Source organism: Podarcis muralis, chromosome 2 (genome assembly GCF_964188315.1).
Source record: "Podarcis muralis chromosome 2, rPodMur119.hap1.1, whole genome shotgun sequence".
NCBI classification, from domain to species: Eukaryota; Metazoa; Chordata; class Lepidosauria; order Squamata; family Lacertidae; genus Podarcis; species Podarcis muralis.
Window position 1 is genome coordinate 29,832,858 of NC_135656.1, and position 18,974 is coordinate 29,851,831.

The window sequence follows — 18,974 nt, forward strand, 5'->3', positions numbered from 1 at the left end:
TTTCTTGCATTGCCAGTGGCCCTGTATTGTTTCTTAGCTTGGCCAGGTCATGCTGCATAGGCTAGCCCAGGATTTCCCCTGTAGCTTGTATTCTCCCTTTGTATCCCAAATAATCAAAATCCTACCATTTGTTAATTTCCAGGGGGAGGGGTTGGTGGGGGTCCTGCACCAGCCTATAGCACCATGCACATTAAGGTACATTACGATCCTCTTCCGACTGCTCATGGGAAGGGTTTAATTTGAATGTTTTTTTCCAAGGACTCCTAGCCACTGTTCTTTGCATTGCTGCTGCCACCAGAAAAAGCCAAAATGAAGACCACAGAACACTGAGCTAGCCCAAGTGAAATCTGTGTGTCCCTCTTATGTTGCAGTTCTCAGCCCATAAAGATCAGAGTGATGCTCAGACCAACATTACCACCAAGAAGACCAGTTCACATGGGTGCAATCCACAATACTGAGCAGTGGAGATGCTGAAGGCAAGCTGTGTACTCAATTAAGTTGTAGCTATTTTTGCCAATAGAATTCTGGTTAGGACCAACTGGTCAGATTTCAAGCTCTGACCCAAGAGATCAAATTTCTGAAAACCCATGAGCTAAACTTCTCTCAGCTTGGAGTCTCTCCTGCAACACATTGGTGAGCTTCAGTGGACCATTCGGAAACCAGAGTGGTGGGAAGAAGCAATCACTCTTAAAACTTGCACTATTCTTTCCCCAGTAAAAGATTAGAGCATGGGTAGGCAAACTAAGGCCCGGGGGCCGGATCAGGCCCAATCGCCTTCTCAATCCAGCCAGCGGACAGTCCAGGAATCAGCATGTTTTTACATGAGTAGAATGTGTGCTTTTATTTAAAATGCATCTCTGGGTTACTTGTGGGGCCTGCCTGGTGTTTTTACATGAGTAGAATGTGCTTTTATTTAAAATGCATCTCTGTGGGGCATAGGAATTCATTCATTTTTTTCTTCTTCAAAATATAGTCTGGCCCCCCACAAAATCTGAGGGACAGTGGACCAGCCCCCTGCTGGAAAAGTTTGCTGAACCCTAGATTAGAGCTATGCTCTCTGGTTCATCATTCCACTTGCAATGCTACCAATGGAAGTACCAATCATAGTGTGTTATGTCAGCTTAGTGGCCAATAAAACCCATGGGGGTGTTATAGCTATGTGGGAGGGGATAATCCTTGAATCTTTATGGATCACACACAACTGAAATACTCCTAGTTCACGATGTACACCACAGAGACGGGTCTCATTCACCCTAGCATATTTCCATTTTTTTTAAAGTGTTTTATTTTCTTAATTCCCTTTCCTTATTAGTGTTCCCTTAAGTATGCCACTCAAATCCAATGTACATTAGAAATTATCAAAGGTAACCAGCCTTCAATCTAGAAGCCCCAAGATCCCATGGTTATTTCAATTCTGCTGCCCCAGAGTTCGGAAACAATGGATGACCTTGTGCTTTTTTTCTTTTTTCAGATTCAGGGTTTTATACACCTGAAGGAGGTAAAGAGGTTACTATTCTTCACACTGAACAGTCCCGGAGTGTGAGCAACTTCTGAATTCAAGTTGTGCGATGTCTGAAAATGCATGAATAAGGGTACAGAACATCTGCCCCCTAATGTTCATGCTCCAAAATGTTCATGGCCCGAAAGCTTCACTGTCAAGCCTGGGTCACTTCTATTGTTTGGTCACAGGCATCTATTACTTCTGTATCCTCACTGGATGATCCCAGATGTTGGCCGTATGCTGTCACTGCCATCCAAGAAGGCTTCACCGGCATGGCTCAGTTCCTCTTCAAGGCTCTTCTCTGCAGAAGAGACAAAAGTGGGGAAAGATGCATTTTGTTAAGACCGTGATTCATTGTACGTTTTCACAAGTCAAATCCCACCTGTGATTTTAAAAAAGAGAAATGGGGGGTGAGGTTCCATAAAGACCAACAAGACATTCCTTCAAAAGGCTTAATGCTTGAGGGAAAGTGCAGAAGCAAGGGAATGATGTTGGCCAGAGGTTACAGCCTTCCCTCATGGGATGAAAGCCATGATAAAGGAAAAGTGAGACTAGCCATATTCATCAGAGATTAAAGAGATGCAGGGAGCCCCATTCCACCTCCCACCAGAAGGAACTCTGCCCCAAGTGCCCATTGTCTTGGTGCTGCAGAAGGAAGCAGGTGGTCATTCCGACCTTTGCCACTGGCCACAGGCCTAAGAGGCACCAGGTAGTTCCAGGACACCAACCACCATTACAAGGACACTAGCACAAGATGGCCATCATGGCCCCAGCTGGATAGAAATGCCTGACACTGTTCACCTGCATCCTTCAGGTTGGGGAAATGATGGAATCCTTCCAGACCAGCAGCCAGGAAGACTTGGAGAACATGTGTCTGTGGAAAGGAATGATAAGGAAGAATTGGTCAGTCATATTCCAACTTCCATTCAGGGAAGCCCCTGAAGATCTCAAAGACCAGAAGGACCCTGGATGGATGGAAACTGCTCAAAGGTAGAGTTACGTCCAAACTTTTATATGTCCTGACCCTTGCATCTCTGGTTAAAAGGATCCTCCGGCTGATATTTAGGGAAGACACTGATCCAGGCACAATAGACAGTACTGGCAACCCCCCCCCCCTTTTTTTAAAAATGGGTGGGCTGTATTTAGAGGAAGATGTTGAGTGTTGCATGTTTTTAGAAACTTATTGTAGAATCAGGTAACTGGTTAATTTAACCTAGTGTTGTCTACTCTGAATGGCAGCAACCCTCCAAGATCTCAAGCTAAGCTCCCAATATCCTTTAAAGAGACAGAGACAGAGACAGACAGACAGACAGATGCCAGGGATTGAACCTGGTACTTGCTACATGCAAAGCAACAAACTACCGCTAAACAGTGCCCATCCCCTAAATGATGAGTGCTGGGTCTTAAGCCTGCTCAGCTTGTTTCACAAAATCCAACCACAGTGTGTGATTGCTCCTCTGAGGTTGCAATTCTCACCCACCTACCTGCAAGCCAATAAACACCAGAGAGAGTCTCCTATGCTGCAATTCTTGGAGCAGCTCAGACAGGCCCAGTACTGCTGTGTAATCAATGCTGCTGACGTGGGTGCAGTCCAGAATGATGTTGCACAGTCGAGACTCTGAAGGTAATCGAGAAACAGCGTGCTCAAGAAAGGGTGAACGCAGACAGGGCAGCTACTCATACCAAGAGAGTTCTGGCCGATGGTCAGTTTCAAGCCATGACCCCACTAACTACAAGCTTCTTTGACCCTTGGACTGCACTAGTCCTCCCCACAGCTGGTGTGTTAGGAGAAAACAGGATATCCTGAGACTTGGACCATTCCTCTTTATCTGGCAGCAGGTGGGAACTAAGGCTTGGCCAGGAATATAGTACTATTAACAACTTCCCGCTTCCACCTTCACTACTGTCAAAATGCAGCATGGCAGGTTAGTGGCCCCATGAACTCCCAGAACAGCTGGAATCCTAAAGTGCTGGTAGCCCCATGTTGCCTGCTTTATCAGTTTGGGTCGAAGAAGGGCAAGTCAGAATTCTCCCACACTTGGAACATGCTGTATCTCCCTATAGGTAAAGGTAAAGGTACCCCTGCCCGTACGGGCCAGTCTTGACAGACTCTAGGGTTGTGCGCCCATCTCACTCAAGAGGCCGAGGGCCAGTGCTGTCCGGAGACACTTCCGGGTCACGTGGCCAGCGTGACATCGCTGCTCTGGCGAGCCAGAGCCGCACACGGAAACGCCGTTTACCTTCCCGCTATAAAGCGGTCCCTATTTATCTACTTGCACCCGGGGGTGCTTTCGAACTGCTAGGTTGGCAGGCGCTGGGACCGAGCAGCGGGAGCGCACCCTGCCGCGGGGATTCGAACTGCCGACCTTTCGATCGGCAAGCCCTAGGCGCTGAGGCTTTTACCCACAGCGCCACCCGTATCTCCCTATGCACCATGCCAAATGCCATAATCAAATGCCAAATTACAAGAGGATGGAGTTTGTTTCCTTACTGGAATTCATGGGTGGGGTGAGGGGCTCAAGCATAGACCTCACTTCTTTTTCCCCCAGAGGCATCCGTAGGGCCAGGAATATTAGTTCCTCTTGAACAGATCATCATCTCCTCAGAACAACACTTGTGTCCCTAAGGCACAATTCTATGCAAATATTATCGCCCCAAGTGGTTTGGTCCTTTTGTTCAGATGGCAAGAGGCCTTTACTTCTGGGGCCAGTTCAATTCCTCACAGCCAGCACCACACCAGGAGCTTTCCGTTCTTCATTTTACCTGACTGAGTCCGTTTGCGCACTGTATCCCTCAGGAACTCAATGGCTGGGAAATACAGGCCACCGGCAGGCTGTATAAACAGTGTCTCCTGCTCATGCTCCAGGACCTGCCAGAAAGTGCCGTGAGGAAAACAGGATGAGGCTTTGTTACTGTTCAGCAATTTCCCGCCTTCCTTTCTTGAAAGCCAAAGGAAACATGCCCCAGAGGCTCTCAAAGCAAAGGGACGCGCAACACCTATTGCCTATATTAGATATTTCAGCCATATGGGGAAAAATGATTGGGAGATGAGGAGTGGGATATAAATGTATATTAAAAAATGCTGCCTTCTTCACTGTGCATTGCACAAGGCAACCACTCTTCAGTTTCAAACTCCAAGAGGGTCACAAGCAAATTGTAGCAATTGGATACAAAAAATTATTTATTTATTTTCTATTACAGTATCACAAATATTAGAGCTGCACTGCAGTAAACCTGTTCTGTGTTTTATGGGTTTCCCTCCTAAGCTCTTGCATTCTGACTCAGTGGGATCATAACAAACCTTTATCCGTGGCCTGGCAATGGGGTATAGCAGGAGAATACCTGAGACCAGCACGCCTGCTATGATTCCATACTGCACCTCCCAGAAGCAGAAGAAGAACGTTACACACAGTGGCACCAGGTCCAGCCCTGAGGGAGAAGGGGGAGGGGAATGACTATGTAGGACTCAAGACTTTTCCAGTCCTGCAGCAAGATGGCTGCCGCAGAGCACAGTGAAGGAGAGAAACGAACAGCATAATAATAATAATAATAATAATAATAATAATAATAATAATAATAATAATAATAATAATTTATACCCTGCCCATCCAGCTGGGTTTCCCCAGCCTCTCTGTGCAGCTCCCAACAGAATATTAAAAACTTCCCTAAACAGGGTTGCCTTCAGATGTCTTCTAAAAGTCAGATAGTTGTTTATTTCCTTGACATCTGATGGGAGGGCGTTCCACAGGGCAGGTGCCACTACCGAGAAGGCCCTCTGCCTGGTTCCCTGTAACCTCACTTTTTGCAGAGAGGGAACTGCCAGAAGACCCTTGGAGCTAGACCTCAGTGTCCGGGCTGAACATTGGGGGTGGAGATGCTCCTTCAGGTATATTGGGCCAAGGCCATTAAATAGTTGCTTCTTACCAACGAAGATGTCACCAAGAGATTTTACCTCATTAGTGATGGGACTGAGGCAACTAGGAGGTCATATAATGCAATGTTCTATTTAGACTTGTACCCTCTTCACCCCACAATATCTCTAGACTCAGAGATATACCATTAACCAAATCAGAGCCCATGTTGTAGCATAAACCAATAAGCTCAGGGTGAGCTGGGTGTGTTTGTAAGGGAGACCTTTCCCCTGTCACATTATTGCTGTATATAATTAACTAAACCAGAACCCATCCCATATCATAAAAATGGGCTAGACAGCTTTCTTTCCTACTGGGAACCACATTCTCCTCAGGGCTAGTCTGTGAAGGGCTGCATGCTGGCAGCGGGTGGAGCCAGAGCCAGTGATTGGCAGAGCCAGGGGTAAATAGTCTTCTGGGTGAACTAATTCAAAATAAAGAACACCCCAATTCCATTTTCACTATGGTATACCTCAGACTGCAAGGGTTTGATGGGGTTAGTTTCAGCTAGCATATAGAGAATTTCATTTTATTTTTTAACCTGTGCTTCATCAAATAAGTGGTCTCTTTACATTCTTTTTGTCACGTTTCTGGACAAAGAGAAAAAGATCAACAGGCAGTTTTGTGCTGATGAAAAGCTGGACATTGGTTCTGAAAGGAAAGTATAGCTATTTATTTCTGCTTTTGGAAACACACTAGACTTTGGTAGATACTCCATTTGTCCAGCAGATGCCAGCATCCTTTAAGTTGGTAACTTTCCATAACCAAGAAGATAATATTCTTTTTTTAAATGTGAAAGGGACATCACAGAGATATTTTTCAAATTCAGGGGGTGCTACCATGGGAGATCATGGAGTGAGGAATATATGATTTCCCAGAAGTATCTATGAAACAGGATTCTCAATTCCTGTTCACAGAGCCAGAAAAGTTGATGAGGAAAAGAATGAGGAAACATTCTCTGTTTTATATATTTACAACAACCTACGTTGCTCTGCTTCAGCGTTACTACTTGAAAGCAGCCTATCCAACTCCTCTGAACACCACATCCAAAAATGCTCTAAGCATTTGAAAAGTTATGAATATCAACTCAAAACTCCTTAGTTTTGCAGAACTCTAAATCTGCTGCTAAAAATTGGGGGGGGGGGCAGAGAAAAATAAGGTGTGGCTATTAGTGCAAATTATTAAAAAAATAGAAAGTCAGAAAATTAAATTTATGAATGATACTTTTGTTAAAGTCATATGAACTGCACAGCACATTTCAAAGAATTCTAACCGGGTCCATTATTGTTAGGAAAACATTACAGGATCCCCGACTTTTCAGCTCTGGAAAGAAGAGGACACATTCATGTTCATACTTTTAACCTGCCATAACGTGTAGAAGATCCTGGCATCAAACATAGGAGCCACAGCACAGATGATGACAGCTGCCAGTGCAGCCTTGGGAATGTAGAAGAAGACAGAGGTAAGGAAGGCCAGAGACAGTAGCACCAGGACCCCTATGGAGCAAACAAGGAAAAGTGAGTAAACAAGGGTGGCATTAAAATAGCACAGTGAGCCCCTCAGAGTTCTGTATCCCCACTCAGATACGAGTCCTTAATAACTCAGCAGGCACAAAGGCATCCTTCTAGCTCCTACCTGTGATTAGACCTCCGGCAGGAGTACAGACACCTGTCTGCGCATTCACTGCTGTCCTGCAACATAAACAAGCTTTGCGGTTACGAGAACAGAAAACAGCCCCCTCACTTTCCTAGACCCATTTAAGGGACTGTAGTCAGCCTAGAGACAACAAGAGCTAATGATTACCGTATTAGCCCGACTATAAGCCACACTCCCCCCCCCCCCCAATTCTGACCATGGAAAGTTAAAGTGCGGCTTAAATTTGCGACCTTACAAAAATTGCTGCGGTCAAACCACAGCAGCCCGTGAGGTAGAGGGTGGTGGGGAAGAATCTAAGAAGTGGGGCCACAGGTGAGCGGAGCAAGGCGGGCGTTGTACATGAGGGGAAAGAGATAAACTTCCCCTCACGAGCGGCCCAAGTTTGCTCTCCCCCTCCCTCCCTCTTTCTCTCCAGCGGTGCCTGGATGCCTTGAGCGTGTGAGAAAGTGCCTCAGACAGACACACACGCTTATATTCGGGTATTGTCTTTTTTTCCCCCACCTTGAATTTTAAATGTGTGGCTTATTTGCTGGTATGGCTTATATTGGGGACAATACAGTACTTCACACACTGCCCCACACAAGCAAATACTTATTTATCAGTATGGATTATCCGCCCAGCTCTTTTGCAACAAGGGCATCTTTCTAGACACCACCGAGAGGGATGAACGGCTAGCAAACCTCGGATTCGGTCTCAAGCATTACCTGCAGCCTGCACTTCTCATTATTTATGTGAAGATGTTATATACTGTATTTTTCGCTCTATATGACGCAGCAGACCATAAGACGCACCTAGTTTTTGGAGGAGGAAAACAAGAAAAAAAATATTCTGAATCTCAGAAGCCAGAACAACAAGAGGGATCACTGTGCAGCGAAAGCAGCGATCCCTCTTGCTGTTCTGGTTTCTGGGATAGCTGCGCAGCCTGCATTCGCTCCATAGGACGCACACACATTTCCCCTTACTTTTTAGGAGGGGGAAAAGTGAGTCTTATAGAGCAAAAAATACAGTACTCGACTTAAACTAACCCTAGTGGTCTCTTGAAATGGACTGCAATATACGTCAATAAAAAAACAAAATAAAACCCATACAGTAAAAACATAAAGGGAGCCCAAATTGCATATCCGTTATGCAAGTGGGAAAAATGAGTCCATAGCAAATGATTTTGCACATGCCCTTGCACTACTATTTCTGCGCATGCAACCTGCAATACTATTTAAACTGAGCCACTGGGCAGCTAAGTATCATCCACAATAGGAGCCACTCACCGGCCAAAGCTGCCTGTGACAGGAAAGGATGAAATGAAGGATCCTAGGAAGTTGGTGAAACCTGGAGGCCACAGAGGGAGAGAGAGGTTAAGGAACATAGGCAGAAAAGATGTGGAGTCCTGCGTCTTTGGCTTAGGGAAGAACCAGGAACTCTTCAAACAATATATGGAAATAAAGCCATTTTCCTGTATGGGAATTTCAGTTCATCCTTCCCAGTCTCATCCCCAACTCCAAAGTGGAAGGGCTCAATCCCACCCAGCCAACAGCATCCAAGCCGTTCGTGCAAAAATCTTACCCATGGCCAACAGCTCCTGGTTGGGGTCAATTTGGTAGTTATTTTGAGAGGCTAGAGTGAAAAGGGAAATCGAGAACACACGTTAACACCGAGAAACCGAGAAACTCTGGTGTTCTTAATGGGTAAAAGCTCCACAAGGCACTGCAAATGTGTAACAAGGAATACAGGGCTGGAAAGGGGCGCGGATCCACCTAGCAGAAGCCATATTGTGGTTTTCTGCTCCCTGCAGTCTCTTTTCTACTGAGAGTTCTGCTACCTGAACAAAGTTATTCTTTTTGCCTTTCTAGGTAAAGGAATCTTACATGGGGAATACTTTTAGGTTAAGGAATTTCCCTAATTTTAATCCATGGATAGGAAACCCGTGGTCCTCTGAACACTGTTGGATTTGAACTCCCGTAAACTCCGGGCAGCATGGCCAATGGTCAGGGATAATGGGATTTGTAGTCCAGTAACACCAAGACAGCCACAGGGTCTCCATCCCTGCTTTAATCCATGGTTCGGAAAGAGACAGAGAGAGTGAAGAATACCTAGGTGGGGATGGGATGCCATCTCACAGTGCCCACTGGATGGGACCCATGCAATCAGTTCTACTGGGGCAGTCAATCACAGCACTCCTCTCTGTGGGATTACCGTATATACTCAAGTATAAGCCGACCCGAATATAAGCCGAGGCACCTAATTTTACCACAAAAAACTGGGGAAACTTACTGACTCGAGTATAAGCCGTTTCACCACACCACAAACCTCCTGGTGGGTTGCTCATTGCTCATGTGCACGCATGCGGCAGGGGGGGCTTCTCTCTCCTCCCAGCCCCTCCTGACCCCCAGCCTACCTAGGGTGCTGCCAAGAGGCAGAGGCTGGTGGCAGCAGTGCCGGAGGAAAGCAAAGACAGGGGAGGAGGAAGGAGCAGCCTGAAAGAACAATCACTCGAGTATAAGCCGAGGGAGGCTTTTTCAGCATAAAAAATGTGCTGAAAAAGTCGGCTTATACTCGAGTATATACAGTATGTCAAATGGAAACAGGTAATTTCCACATCGCTGGGTGTTAAGGGGTCATTATTGGCTAGGTAACAAGTAGGATATAATGTTGCAGCTAAATTTATCATCATTCCCTCCTCCCTACAAGCATACTGTCCTTAGAAGGCAACAAGTTTTCCCAAACCCAAATCCCATTAGCTGCCATGTGAATTTTCCCTTTGACTCAATGCCTAGAGAAGCTGAAAGATTTGAGGCCCCATACCAAAAGCTTTGGCAATAGCAACCGTCTCCAGAAGTCCCATCAGAGGCACCACAGCCAGACCAGCTCCCATTTTCTGTAACGGGGGAGAAAAGAGAGAGGATGGCTTAATTCTACTACAAAGGTCACTTGTGCCCAACAAATGAAGCTTGGAGCAAACATAGGATGGCATCTCAGTATTCTTACCATGGCATCTGATCAACAAACACTGGACAACACAGGAGTCTACCCGTAGTTCAGGCTATTCACTCAAAAACTACCAGTTTTAGACAGCTGCGTGCTTACCGTCAATTATGGTTTCCAAGGAAGGCACCGCCTCAGCACAGGAGAATGGGAAATAGTTTAATTCACATAAACTTTAGCTAATAATTTTCTATTATTGTATATGAAATTTATAGGACACCTTTAAAACTCCTCCGATGTTGCCTCAACAACTCTGCGAGGCAGCTTATGCAAAGCAACGCAATAATCTTGTGGTTTATTTGCTTATTTATAGAGCTATTTATATAACACCATGTCATAAAAATATATCAAAGTGTGGTACAACAATAACAATACCATACAATAAAAGCATAACAATTTAAAAACAAAGATCAGCTGATTCAGTCTGAATCATGTAACATACCATAGTATGGTAGGTCCAGGAAAGCATAAATTGGTTGCTTCCTTTCCATCGTTTCCAGCGACCAGAATTAAAAGATTGAACACCTTCAAAGATCGCAAGAACTGAGCAGAGGAGTACAGTGCTAGCTTCCACCAGCACAGAGATGCACAAATGCAAAGGACTGCAGGCTTCATGTGCTGCTCAATTTAGTATAGGGACAGAAAGGATTACTTTCTTTATCCACATGAAAATATCCAAAGAAAGAAAAGAGCTGTAGAGCAATTCTATGTAGATTCCAAGCAACAACTCAAAAGGATTTTTTCTGGCTTTATAGGAGAGACAGGGTCGATTTGAATTTGCAGTAGATATTCAGGTTAAATTCTTATATTTTGTTGTTGCTAGGAAGGGTTTTAAAAACCTATATTTATCTAAATACCTCTTCTTACCACATTCAGAGGATTGTGTTAAAATGTTGCTGTCAATTATTTCTTTTTAGCTGCATTCATAATTAAATTGGCTGTAGTTTTAATTGTAATTATTGTTGTGAACTGCCTTGGGTTTTTAGGGGGGGTGTTAACTACAAAACAGGGTGTTATACTGGCATATAAACCTATGGCAACAACTGAAATACCCACCTGCACCATCCCTCCAAAGGAGACGGTTCCATTGGGTGTGACCTTGGAGAACGGTGGCAGCTGGAAGGATGGGAGTCCCTGGGGCGTAACCCCTGTGAGGGTGAAGGGCTGGGAGCCTGTTACCTGGAAGGAGTAGGCCACGAGACCAGCAAACAGGACCACAAGAGCATTACGGACTGCAAGGAAGAGAGTGAGACTCTTATAGCAAAGCCGTCATCCACTACCCAACGGTGAGCATAAATGGTAGACATAGAGGATAGTTAAGGCCATTAGCAACAAGGGCAAATCTCTTATTAGGCCATGAATACACTCCTGCCTAACCATCTGGTGTAGAGACACAATACACGGAGAGTGGGGGTTCCCCATGCTTAGATTACCACCAAGTTTTAATATCTGCGAGGTGGAGAGAGACCCCAAAGCGTATAGGCAGCTTCTGGTGACAGCTCCCATGTTTTTAAAAACTATGGAGAGAATTTGCAATATAAATTCAAAGGTAAATAAATTTTGTTTCCACAGTCTGAAAATGCAATTAGGAAAAACCTCAACTTTCTCATGAGGTTTAGAAGACCCTCTTGTCTCCTCCATCTTGTCCCCACCAATTCTCCAAACGTTCTTTCTTAGTAATGCTCTTTCTCTCTGCATTGCCTACCTTCCCTGCAGCCTCTTTGATCCTGGGCTTTTACTCACTTTATCCCCAGGACCACTTCTCAGCAGGGGCAGAGGAAGGGGGTGCGGTGGGTGCAGGCCACCCTGGGTGTTACCACTGAGAGGGGTGACAAAATGCTGGGCGGCACTCACCGCGGGGCCTGCAGCACGCCTGAGCCACGCGTCTCTCCTGGGAGGCTTGGGCGCATGCAGGCTCCACACTGCCCAAACGGTCCGTCCGTTGCATCCCCACCCCAACTGTAGGGTGGCTAAGCGGGAGGAGGAAGGCAGACTCCAGTGGCCCCGCGGTGTGCCCCACCCCTATGGGCAGCTCGTGCCGCCCCAGGTGCCTGAATAGCGTCCTCCACCACTGCTTCTCAGTATTCAGCCATCCTTCATGTGAGATTTTTAAATCCAGCCAAACTGACAATACTCCCTTCCCTCACAGGACTGCAACCAATTTTTTATTTCCTAAGCAACTAAACCACTCTTAGCCATCGCACCACTTTACACAATTGGGTAAAGTCAAGACACTTTACCAATGAAAAAATAAGACAGATAATTCAACATACGTTACAGCACACCAAGCTGTGAAAGCAGAGTGCTAAAGAAACCTAGTTAATAGGGCGGGATAGACAAACCTGTAGCTGTTGTCCAGACAACAAGCTGGCTGATCCTGACAGACAACGGTTCCATCCGGTTGGCCTTAGGGATGCTCTCTTTCATTTGTTGTAGCCCCGTAAGTGCTGTCAAGCAGAACAGCCCAAGAACAGCATCCGCAACCCTGCATATAAGTTATAACAATCGTAGCTGAATTGAAAGGGGCCGCACTAAAACAAGGGGAGAAACCAAAAAAGTGGCCTCCATCACATCTGCTTCCTGAAAATGGTCCCTTCCTACTGAGCCAATGGATCTGTGCATGAGGGACATAACAGCCAGCTTAGCACTCACCACATAAATGTATGAGCCTCTTCTTAGCCCAAATTAAAACTTCCCTGACAGATTCTTAATTGGCTGTGGGAAAGATGCAAGATTTGAGGACCTGAAAAGTTACATCCAGATCCACTTTCATTCATTCCTCCAAGAGGTACATGCACATTTAGCATCGTTGCTCATAGACTACAGGCATAATATGGCAGATTCAGCTTTGTGCAAGAACTGCAAGCCCAACTCTGCGCACCTTGGAGACATTCAATGCAATACATGCAACAAGTGCACCCAATTAAAACATACAGCTCAGGAAGGCAATATGCCAGGGATCCTCTCAGTTGCTATAATTTTAGGACTACTCATCTTCATTACAAAAAATAAAAGAAAGCCTTTAGCTCTCAGGGATGAGGCAAAAGACTTTGCTCACTCCTGCCCCCCTCAGCTCTCTAGTAACAGCACCCCACTTTTCAGCTCCATCACAGAATCCCATGCCACCCCCCACCCCCAATGATGTGAAGTTGCATGACTACAAATCTCATGGAAATTCAATAAAATAAGCTGCTTGTGCAGTCCAAGGGCATCTACAGTCATACCTCATGTTACGTCTGCTTCATGTTACGTTCTTTCAGGTTATGTCCCACGGCGACCCGGAAGTACCGGAAAGGGTTACTTCCTGGTTTCGCTGCTCACGCATGTGCAGACATGCAAAATGACATCACGCGCATACACAGATGCGGCAAATTGCAACCCGTGCATGCGCAGATGCGCCGCTGCGGGTTGCGTTCTTTTCATGTTGCGAACGGGCGTCCAGAACGGATCCCGTTTGCAACCAGAGGTACCACTGTATTATTCCCAGAGGTATCCTATGTACCAATTCTCTATTTATCATCTTGCTACTTTTGCAGACTAAAGATCTTGTAGAGAGAAATAAACAAGGACAGACTTACCTTGTCTCTCCAATTCTGCAGAATGTGTAGTACACCTGAAGGATAAACTGGCGTGGAATGTTCTGCAGGCCCAGGAGCGTCTATGTAAACACATTTTAAAGTCACAAGTCAGGATGATGAAAAAAATTAGTGTGTCTGCTCTCTCTCTCTCTCTCTCTCACACACACACACACACACTACAATGAAGCTGCAAAAAGTGCATACTTGTGTCTCTGTAAGTGTTGTTGTTGTCATTTCTATACTGCCCTTCATTCGAGGATGACAGGGTGGCTCAAAATATAAAAACACAAAAATACATACCACAGTAACAAATAATAACCCCACCACATTCTATTTGGCCTATTGTGTTTCCTTTCAGGAAAGACATTAAATGCCTCACAATAATTTCTGCGGTGCTTCATGTTACCTGCAACAAAGGGTCTTACATGTCCTGGAAACTTTATCCTAAAAATAAAGAGCTCTGTTCTTTTCTGCCAACACTGAATAAAGTGTGATGGTACCTCTGTGGGTAAGCGTGTAAGACAAGGTATGTGAACGATAAAATCAGATTTCTGGGCTCAGAAATTTTACACAAACTTCCAAGTTAAGTCTCTGCCATCCACAAAAATAAAAATCAAGAGATGTCCAGACAACCTCTGCTAAATTATTTGCCCATGCTACAACAAAAGATGGTCTTTCACCTGAGGAGGCTTGCTAGCTCTTGCCTACCATAACTGCTTTAAAAGCCTTCTGTGGAACAAGGAGCAGAGGCTTCTCTTTCAAAGGTACTTCTTGAAACGGGCTGTTGTTGCAAACACAAGGAGTTCAGCCAGTGATTGCTATCATCTGCTGCTGCTTCCTGCCCCTCACCCCTGTGAATAGCTGACTGTGGCCAACCACAAAGGAAGCATCAATGCCACATCAGACTAAACAGCGTTTTAAAGGTACTAGCTGGAACATGGTAGGCGGTTCAAGCATTCACACATCCCAAAAAAAGCCCCAAATCTATGGCAGCAGAAGGTGGGGTTAATCTGTCCAGATAACTGTCCGTTTCAGTACTCTGGGCAGTCCATGGCCCCTTTGCTTCTTAAATCAACACCATGATTAGCTGAGATCATAAAAAAGATGGTTAGGCCCTAGTTACTTGTCTCTGTTTCAGGTATCTCTTGCCTGGCAGTGGCATGGATCTCCTAACACTTGCTGCAGGGCTGTGAAGGCAAATCAGTGGGGTTGTCAGTGGCCAAAACAGGGGATCCCAGCTAGCTAAACAGATCTGCCAGCTGCCATTTAGTGTTTACAGAATCCTTAGGTTTCATAAATTTAAAACAGAAGGTGGGAAAGAGGAAACCCTGTAACTCAGAGGAGGTAGAAAGGGACTTAATCCCATGGATTGTTGCATAAAAGGTAGGAAAAGAGAAGGCAGAGTGCATAGCATGTGAAATATTTACAATTCCAGGTTCTCACAATTGCCAGAGTTTTATCAACAATTCCTAAGTTTTATCAACAACATAAGCATTTTTGAGCCAGCCTGCTTCACCCTTGATTAGCCCTACAGAGCTCTCCTTAAGCCCTTTAGCAGAGATCTAATTACCTGAACAGGCAGCCTGGCCTCCATCCTATTCTTACAGAATGGGCAGGTGAGTTTTACAAGCAAGAAATGTCACTGCTGAACCTGGATTGCTGGATAAAGGCCAAGTGAGGGAAGGAAACCCCTTACCTTGACTTGATTGAAGCCAATGGTGACTGCAGCGGCTGAAGTAAACCCTTTAATGACAGGATAGGAGATAAAGTCCAGGAGGAAACCTGCCAGGAATGAAGAATCCCTATTAAGCCTTACAAAGACAGGGCGCAACGGACTTACTTCACTACACATTATACTCCATTCAGAACTACCAAGCTCCTCAGTCAAAAGCTATTCATTCCTCAAGGATGCCAACACACACATAACGAGACAGAGGCAGTTGCAGTATCCCACTCCCCAGTATCCTTCATTTGGCTTTGGTTTGGCCAACAAGGGTCTATGGTCTATGCTCTTTGAGCCACCTAATACTCCACACCAGAATTGAGCCTACTGGATTCCTTTCTGCATTGCTCTGACAGTCACTGGAAACTTTTGTCTGTCATTTGGTTGTCTCTTGCCTTCCTAGAGCCACAGGTCCTTCATTTCCTGCCGATCCCAAGCACTAATAGCAGGGGCAGCTGGACAAAGCTGGGAAGAGGCAGGCTGTTCTCATCTAGTGCTGCCTCAATGCACAAGGCAGAAACCCAAGTTTAACTAGTGCCCTTGCAGCTACAGAACTAAGCAAGGAAAAGAGAGATGAGCCGAATGTACGATTTCTATGTATTTTCTTCTGCAGCGTTTTATTTTAAGTACTGCTAGTTCCTAAGTTTGAAAAAAATGAAGGTTAAAAACAAAACTGTACAAAATGGGCACATTACTCTCTTGCAATAAACACATACATGTGCACACATTGAAAAACAAAAACCTAGGATAGTAACAGATAATCTATAGGAAACAAGGTGGGATTACAAATCACTATAATTCAATGAGCTGTGAGACTTAAGACTGCAATCATATACCCTCTTATTTGGGAGTAAAGCCGCACCAAACTCAATGGGACTTACTTTTGAGTAGATATCTAAAGTCATAGTATTGTAATTAACGGAGGGCTGCGGTCACAGCATTATGTTCAGCTCCAACTATCAGAATCTTGTGGTAGACAACCAGTGATAATCTGCCCTATCATCTCTCCAGTTCTGCCTCCCTGTTTGGCTATTATTAGCCATAAGTGGGCTTGAGGGACCACTTATTTGACCAATAGCACCAGCCAGGTCTTACCAAGATGTAGCAGTCCCATAGCTAACTGGATGCAGCCCGAGAGGAAGGTGAGCAGGATGGCATAGGAAGGGTCATGGAATGCGTAGGACGAAACCAGTAACGACATGATAGCTGTTGGGCCCAGTGTCACATCCTTCGATGTCCCCAGGAGGCAGTAGACAAAGCAGCCCATGAAGGAGGAATAGAGGCCATACTATAAGGGAGGAAGGCAGGCAATTAGAGACTGATCACAGTGATGTAGAAAGAAGAGCAGAATCAGGGAGAAAAAGGCTGTGAATGGCTAAGAAAAATGTAATCCTTGTCATACATATGTGCTGTGTAGTGTGTGTCAACACTTGTATCAAATGAAAAAATTAGAGAAAGAAACAAAAAGGTGTCTGTTTGATAACTTGGTAAAACACTTTTAAAGGAGGATGTCTAAGAATTTATTATCTTGGAACAACAGGAAGAAGCAGAATCAAACAACAGTAAAAAGTATTTCAGAGAACTGGTAATTCCCGCTCATTGACCTTTGATTTACTCCAGGCAGCCACAGTCTGCTAAAGACTCTCGGCGCTCATTAACTCTAAAGCTGCTCTCCTCTGGAATTGGATCTATATTTTTCAAGCAAAAACGGAAAATGAAATATTCAATAGATGCTACACTAAGGCAACTAAAGCTTCTGGGTCAATGGCCTCACCTGCACTGGGAGGCCAGCCAACGCAGCGTAGGCAAGAGCTTGTGGCACAACAGTCAATCCCACCGTCAGTCCAGCAATGAGATCAAGCTGAAGCCATTGCAGAGAATATTTGGGAAGCCACTTTAGCACCGGCAGCCTCTTCTGGATTATTCCGTAGCATCGTTCCCGACACTCGTGGCTTCTCTCTGCCATGGCTGGAATCACAGTAGTTCAGGCCAATTCACTTGGGGCCCATCACACCAGTCATGATCAAAACCTCTTGCAGGCATATCAAAGACAAGAGAGCAGACCAAGGAGAAGGTCATCTCACATGCTCATTGCCAAGGCACAACAGACAGACTCCCAAACAGGCAATAGGAGGCTTCCGATAATACCTGGGGGAGAGAGGGAGAAAAAGGACACCCACCGTTCTAGTCATTCAATCAGTTCTTCATTTCAAATATTAATGAGGTATTGAAACCTATGTGCCTGTTTCTTCCCCAAAAGACAAGTATTGCTATGGAATCTTCTCATTCATGTTTGTGAAAACAAACCCAAGAAGTAATGGGCATGTTTTAAGATGAAAACTACAAACAAGAATACAAAACGAAACCAATTAACATACCCTAAGATAACTGAAGTGTCAAATACAGGAAAATATGATAATGGGAAAGCAAAGAATGACCACTGGGCTTGACAAACTATGGGCAGCCTTCCTTGGGAAGCAGGTAAATCTTTGCTTCTGAAGAACAGACAACTCTCCCCTCCATTCTTAAGGAAATCTCCATTTTGCCTCAAGAAGTGAAGAGGTCAAAGCCAGCTCTAAACAGCTTATTGACCCAAGCAACTGCACCACCCACCCCCGCTAAGGGTGCACACCATAATATCTTGGAAGCCGAGTGCACAGCAATCAGACTGCATGCTTCAGTTTGTGTGGTCTGCCATGACCTAGCAAAAGAGGAGGGACTGTGTGGTTGTTACTTCATGTAAACAGTGTCAACGGGGTTATTTGAGGGGAACATTTTAGTATGTCCGTTCAAGCTGTTTTTATGACTCGGGAGGTGATCCTAAGTGCATTGGCTTGCAAGTAAACCCCTTTGAATGCAGAGGGGCTTACAGTATTTTCTGAGTGAACACACACTAGGGCTGTAGATGTTGCATGCCGCTTTACGTATTATTCCAACCGGAAACTCATCCAGGAGTAAATGCCCTTTCCTCCTGGATTAAAGCAGCTGCTCTAACACACACATATAGTTGGTAATATCAAATAAAAGCATATAGTTCAAGCGCAGCCTCGCCTTTATGACCCAGAAGCCTCATTTCCCTAACCACAGGTATGGGGCCTGTGGCTATTCAGCGACAAGGAAAACACACTCTGTGCATACCCAGAGTTTACACTCTCACGTTCTAGAGCCAGCACCGAAAACGGGGCCTGGGGCTAAGCTACTCCTCAGCTTAAGCCACAGCAATGCTCCAAAGCAGTTAGTAGGTACGAGACCAGAAATTACTTAGGACTCTTCAGGGCGGAGGGGGCACCATCACCAGACTCGGCAGGGAGAGAGAGGGCTTGTCTGGTTTTTAAAACGAAAGCAGGGGGGGAAAGGAGAGGAGTCTATTTGCTCCTGCTGCGTAAACAAAGGAGCTCCAGGGTCACAGCTTCCTCCTGGTAGCCGAAGGACCCCTTGTGCTTTTTTCCCCCAACCCCCAGGCTGGACTCACCCAAAGCAGCGCCGGCAGAAGGCACCGAGGAGCACGGAAAACTCAGATCCGGTCAGAGGCGTCTCATGTGATCCGGAGGTGGAGCCAGGCGGCGGCTGGCCCTTTTCCCAGCGGCGTTTAGTCTGGGAAGGGGAGAGGCGCGCGCTCTGCCCGG

General features: G+C 45.5%; 1 protein-coding gene across 2 annotated transcripts; it reads right to left on the reverse strand.

Moving 5' to 3' along the window:
- Nucleotides 1-1,261: 1,261 nt before the first annotated feature.
- On the reverse strand, nucleotides 1,262-18,934 carry SLC26A11 (solute carrier family 26 member 11). Of its 2 annotated transcripts, XM_028714838.2 has the most exons (17): nucleotides 18,821-18,928; nucleotides 17,123-17,496; nucleotides 16,444-16,636; nucleotides 15,322-15,407; nucleotides 13,626-13,705; nucleotides 12,390-12,532; nucleotides 11,104-11,279; nucleotides 9,868-9,940; nucleotides 8,629-8,679; nucleotides 8,334-8,394; nucleotides 7,048-7,103; nucleotides 6,768-6,908; nucleotides 4,803-4,930; nucleotides 4,265-4,370; nucleotides 2,986-3,119; nucleotides 2,303-2,375; nucleotides 1,262-1,802 (listed from the first exon to the last, which is right to left on the reverse strand). In XM_028714838.2, the coding sequence occupies exons 2-17, from the start codon at nucleotides 17,312-17,314 to the stop codon at nucleotides 1,711-1,713; spliced, it is 1,785 nt and encodes a 594-aa protein (XP_028570671.2). In that variant the 5' UTR covers nucleotides 17,315-17,496; nucleotides 18,821-18,928; the 3' UTR covers nucleotides 1,262-1,710. The 2 variants fall into 2 exon arrangements, with proteins under 2 accessions (XP_028570671.2, XP_028570681.2); XM_028714848.2 differs by lacking the exon at nucleotides 17,123-17,496 and having other exon boundaries at nucleotides 18,821-18,934.
- Nucleotides 18,935-18,974: the final 40 nt, after the last annotated feature.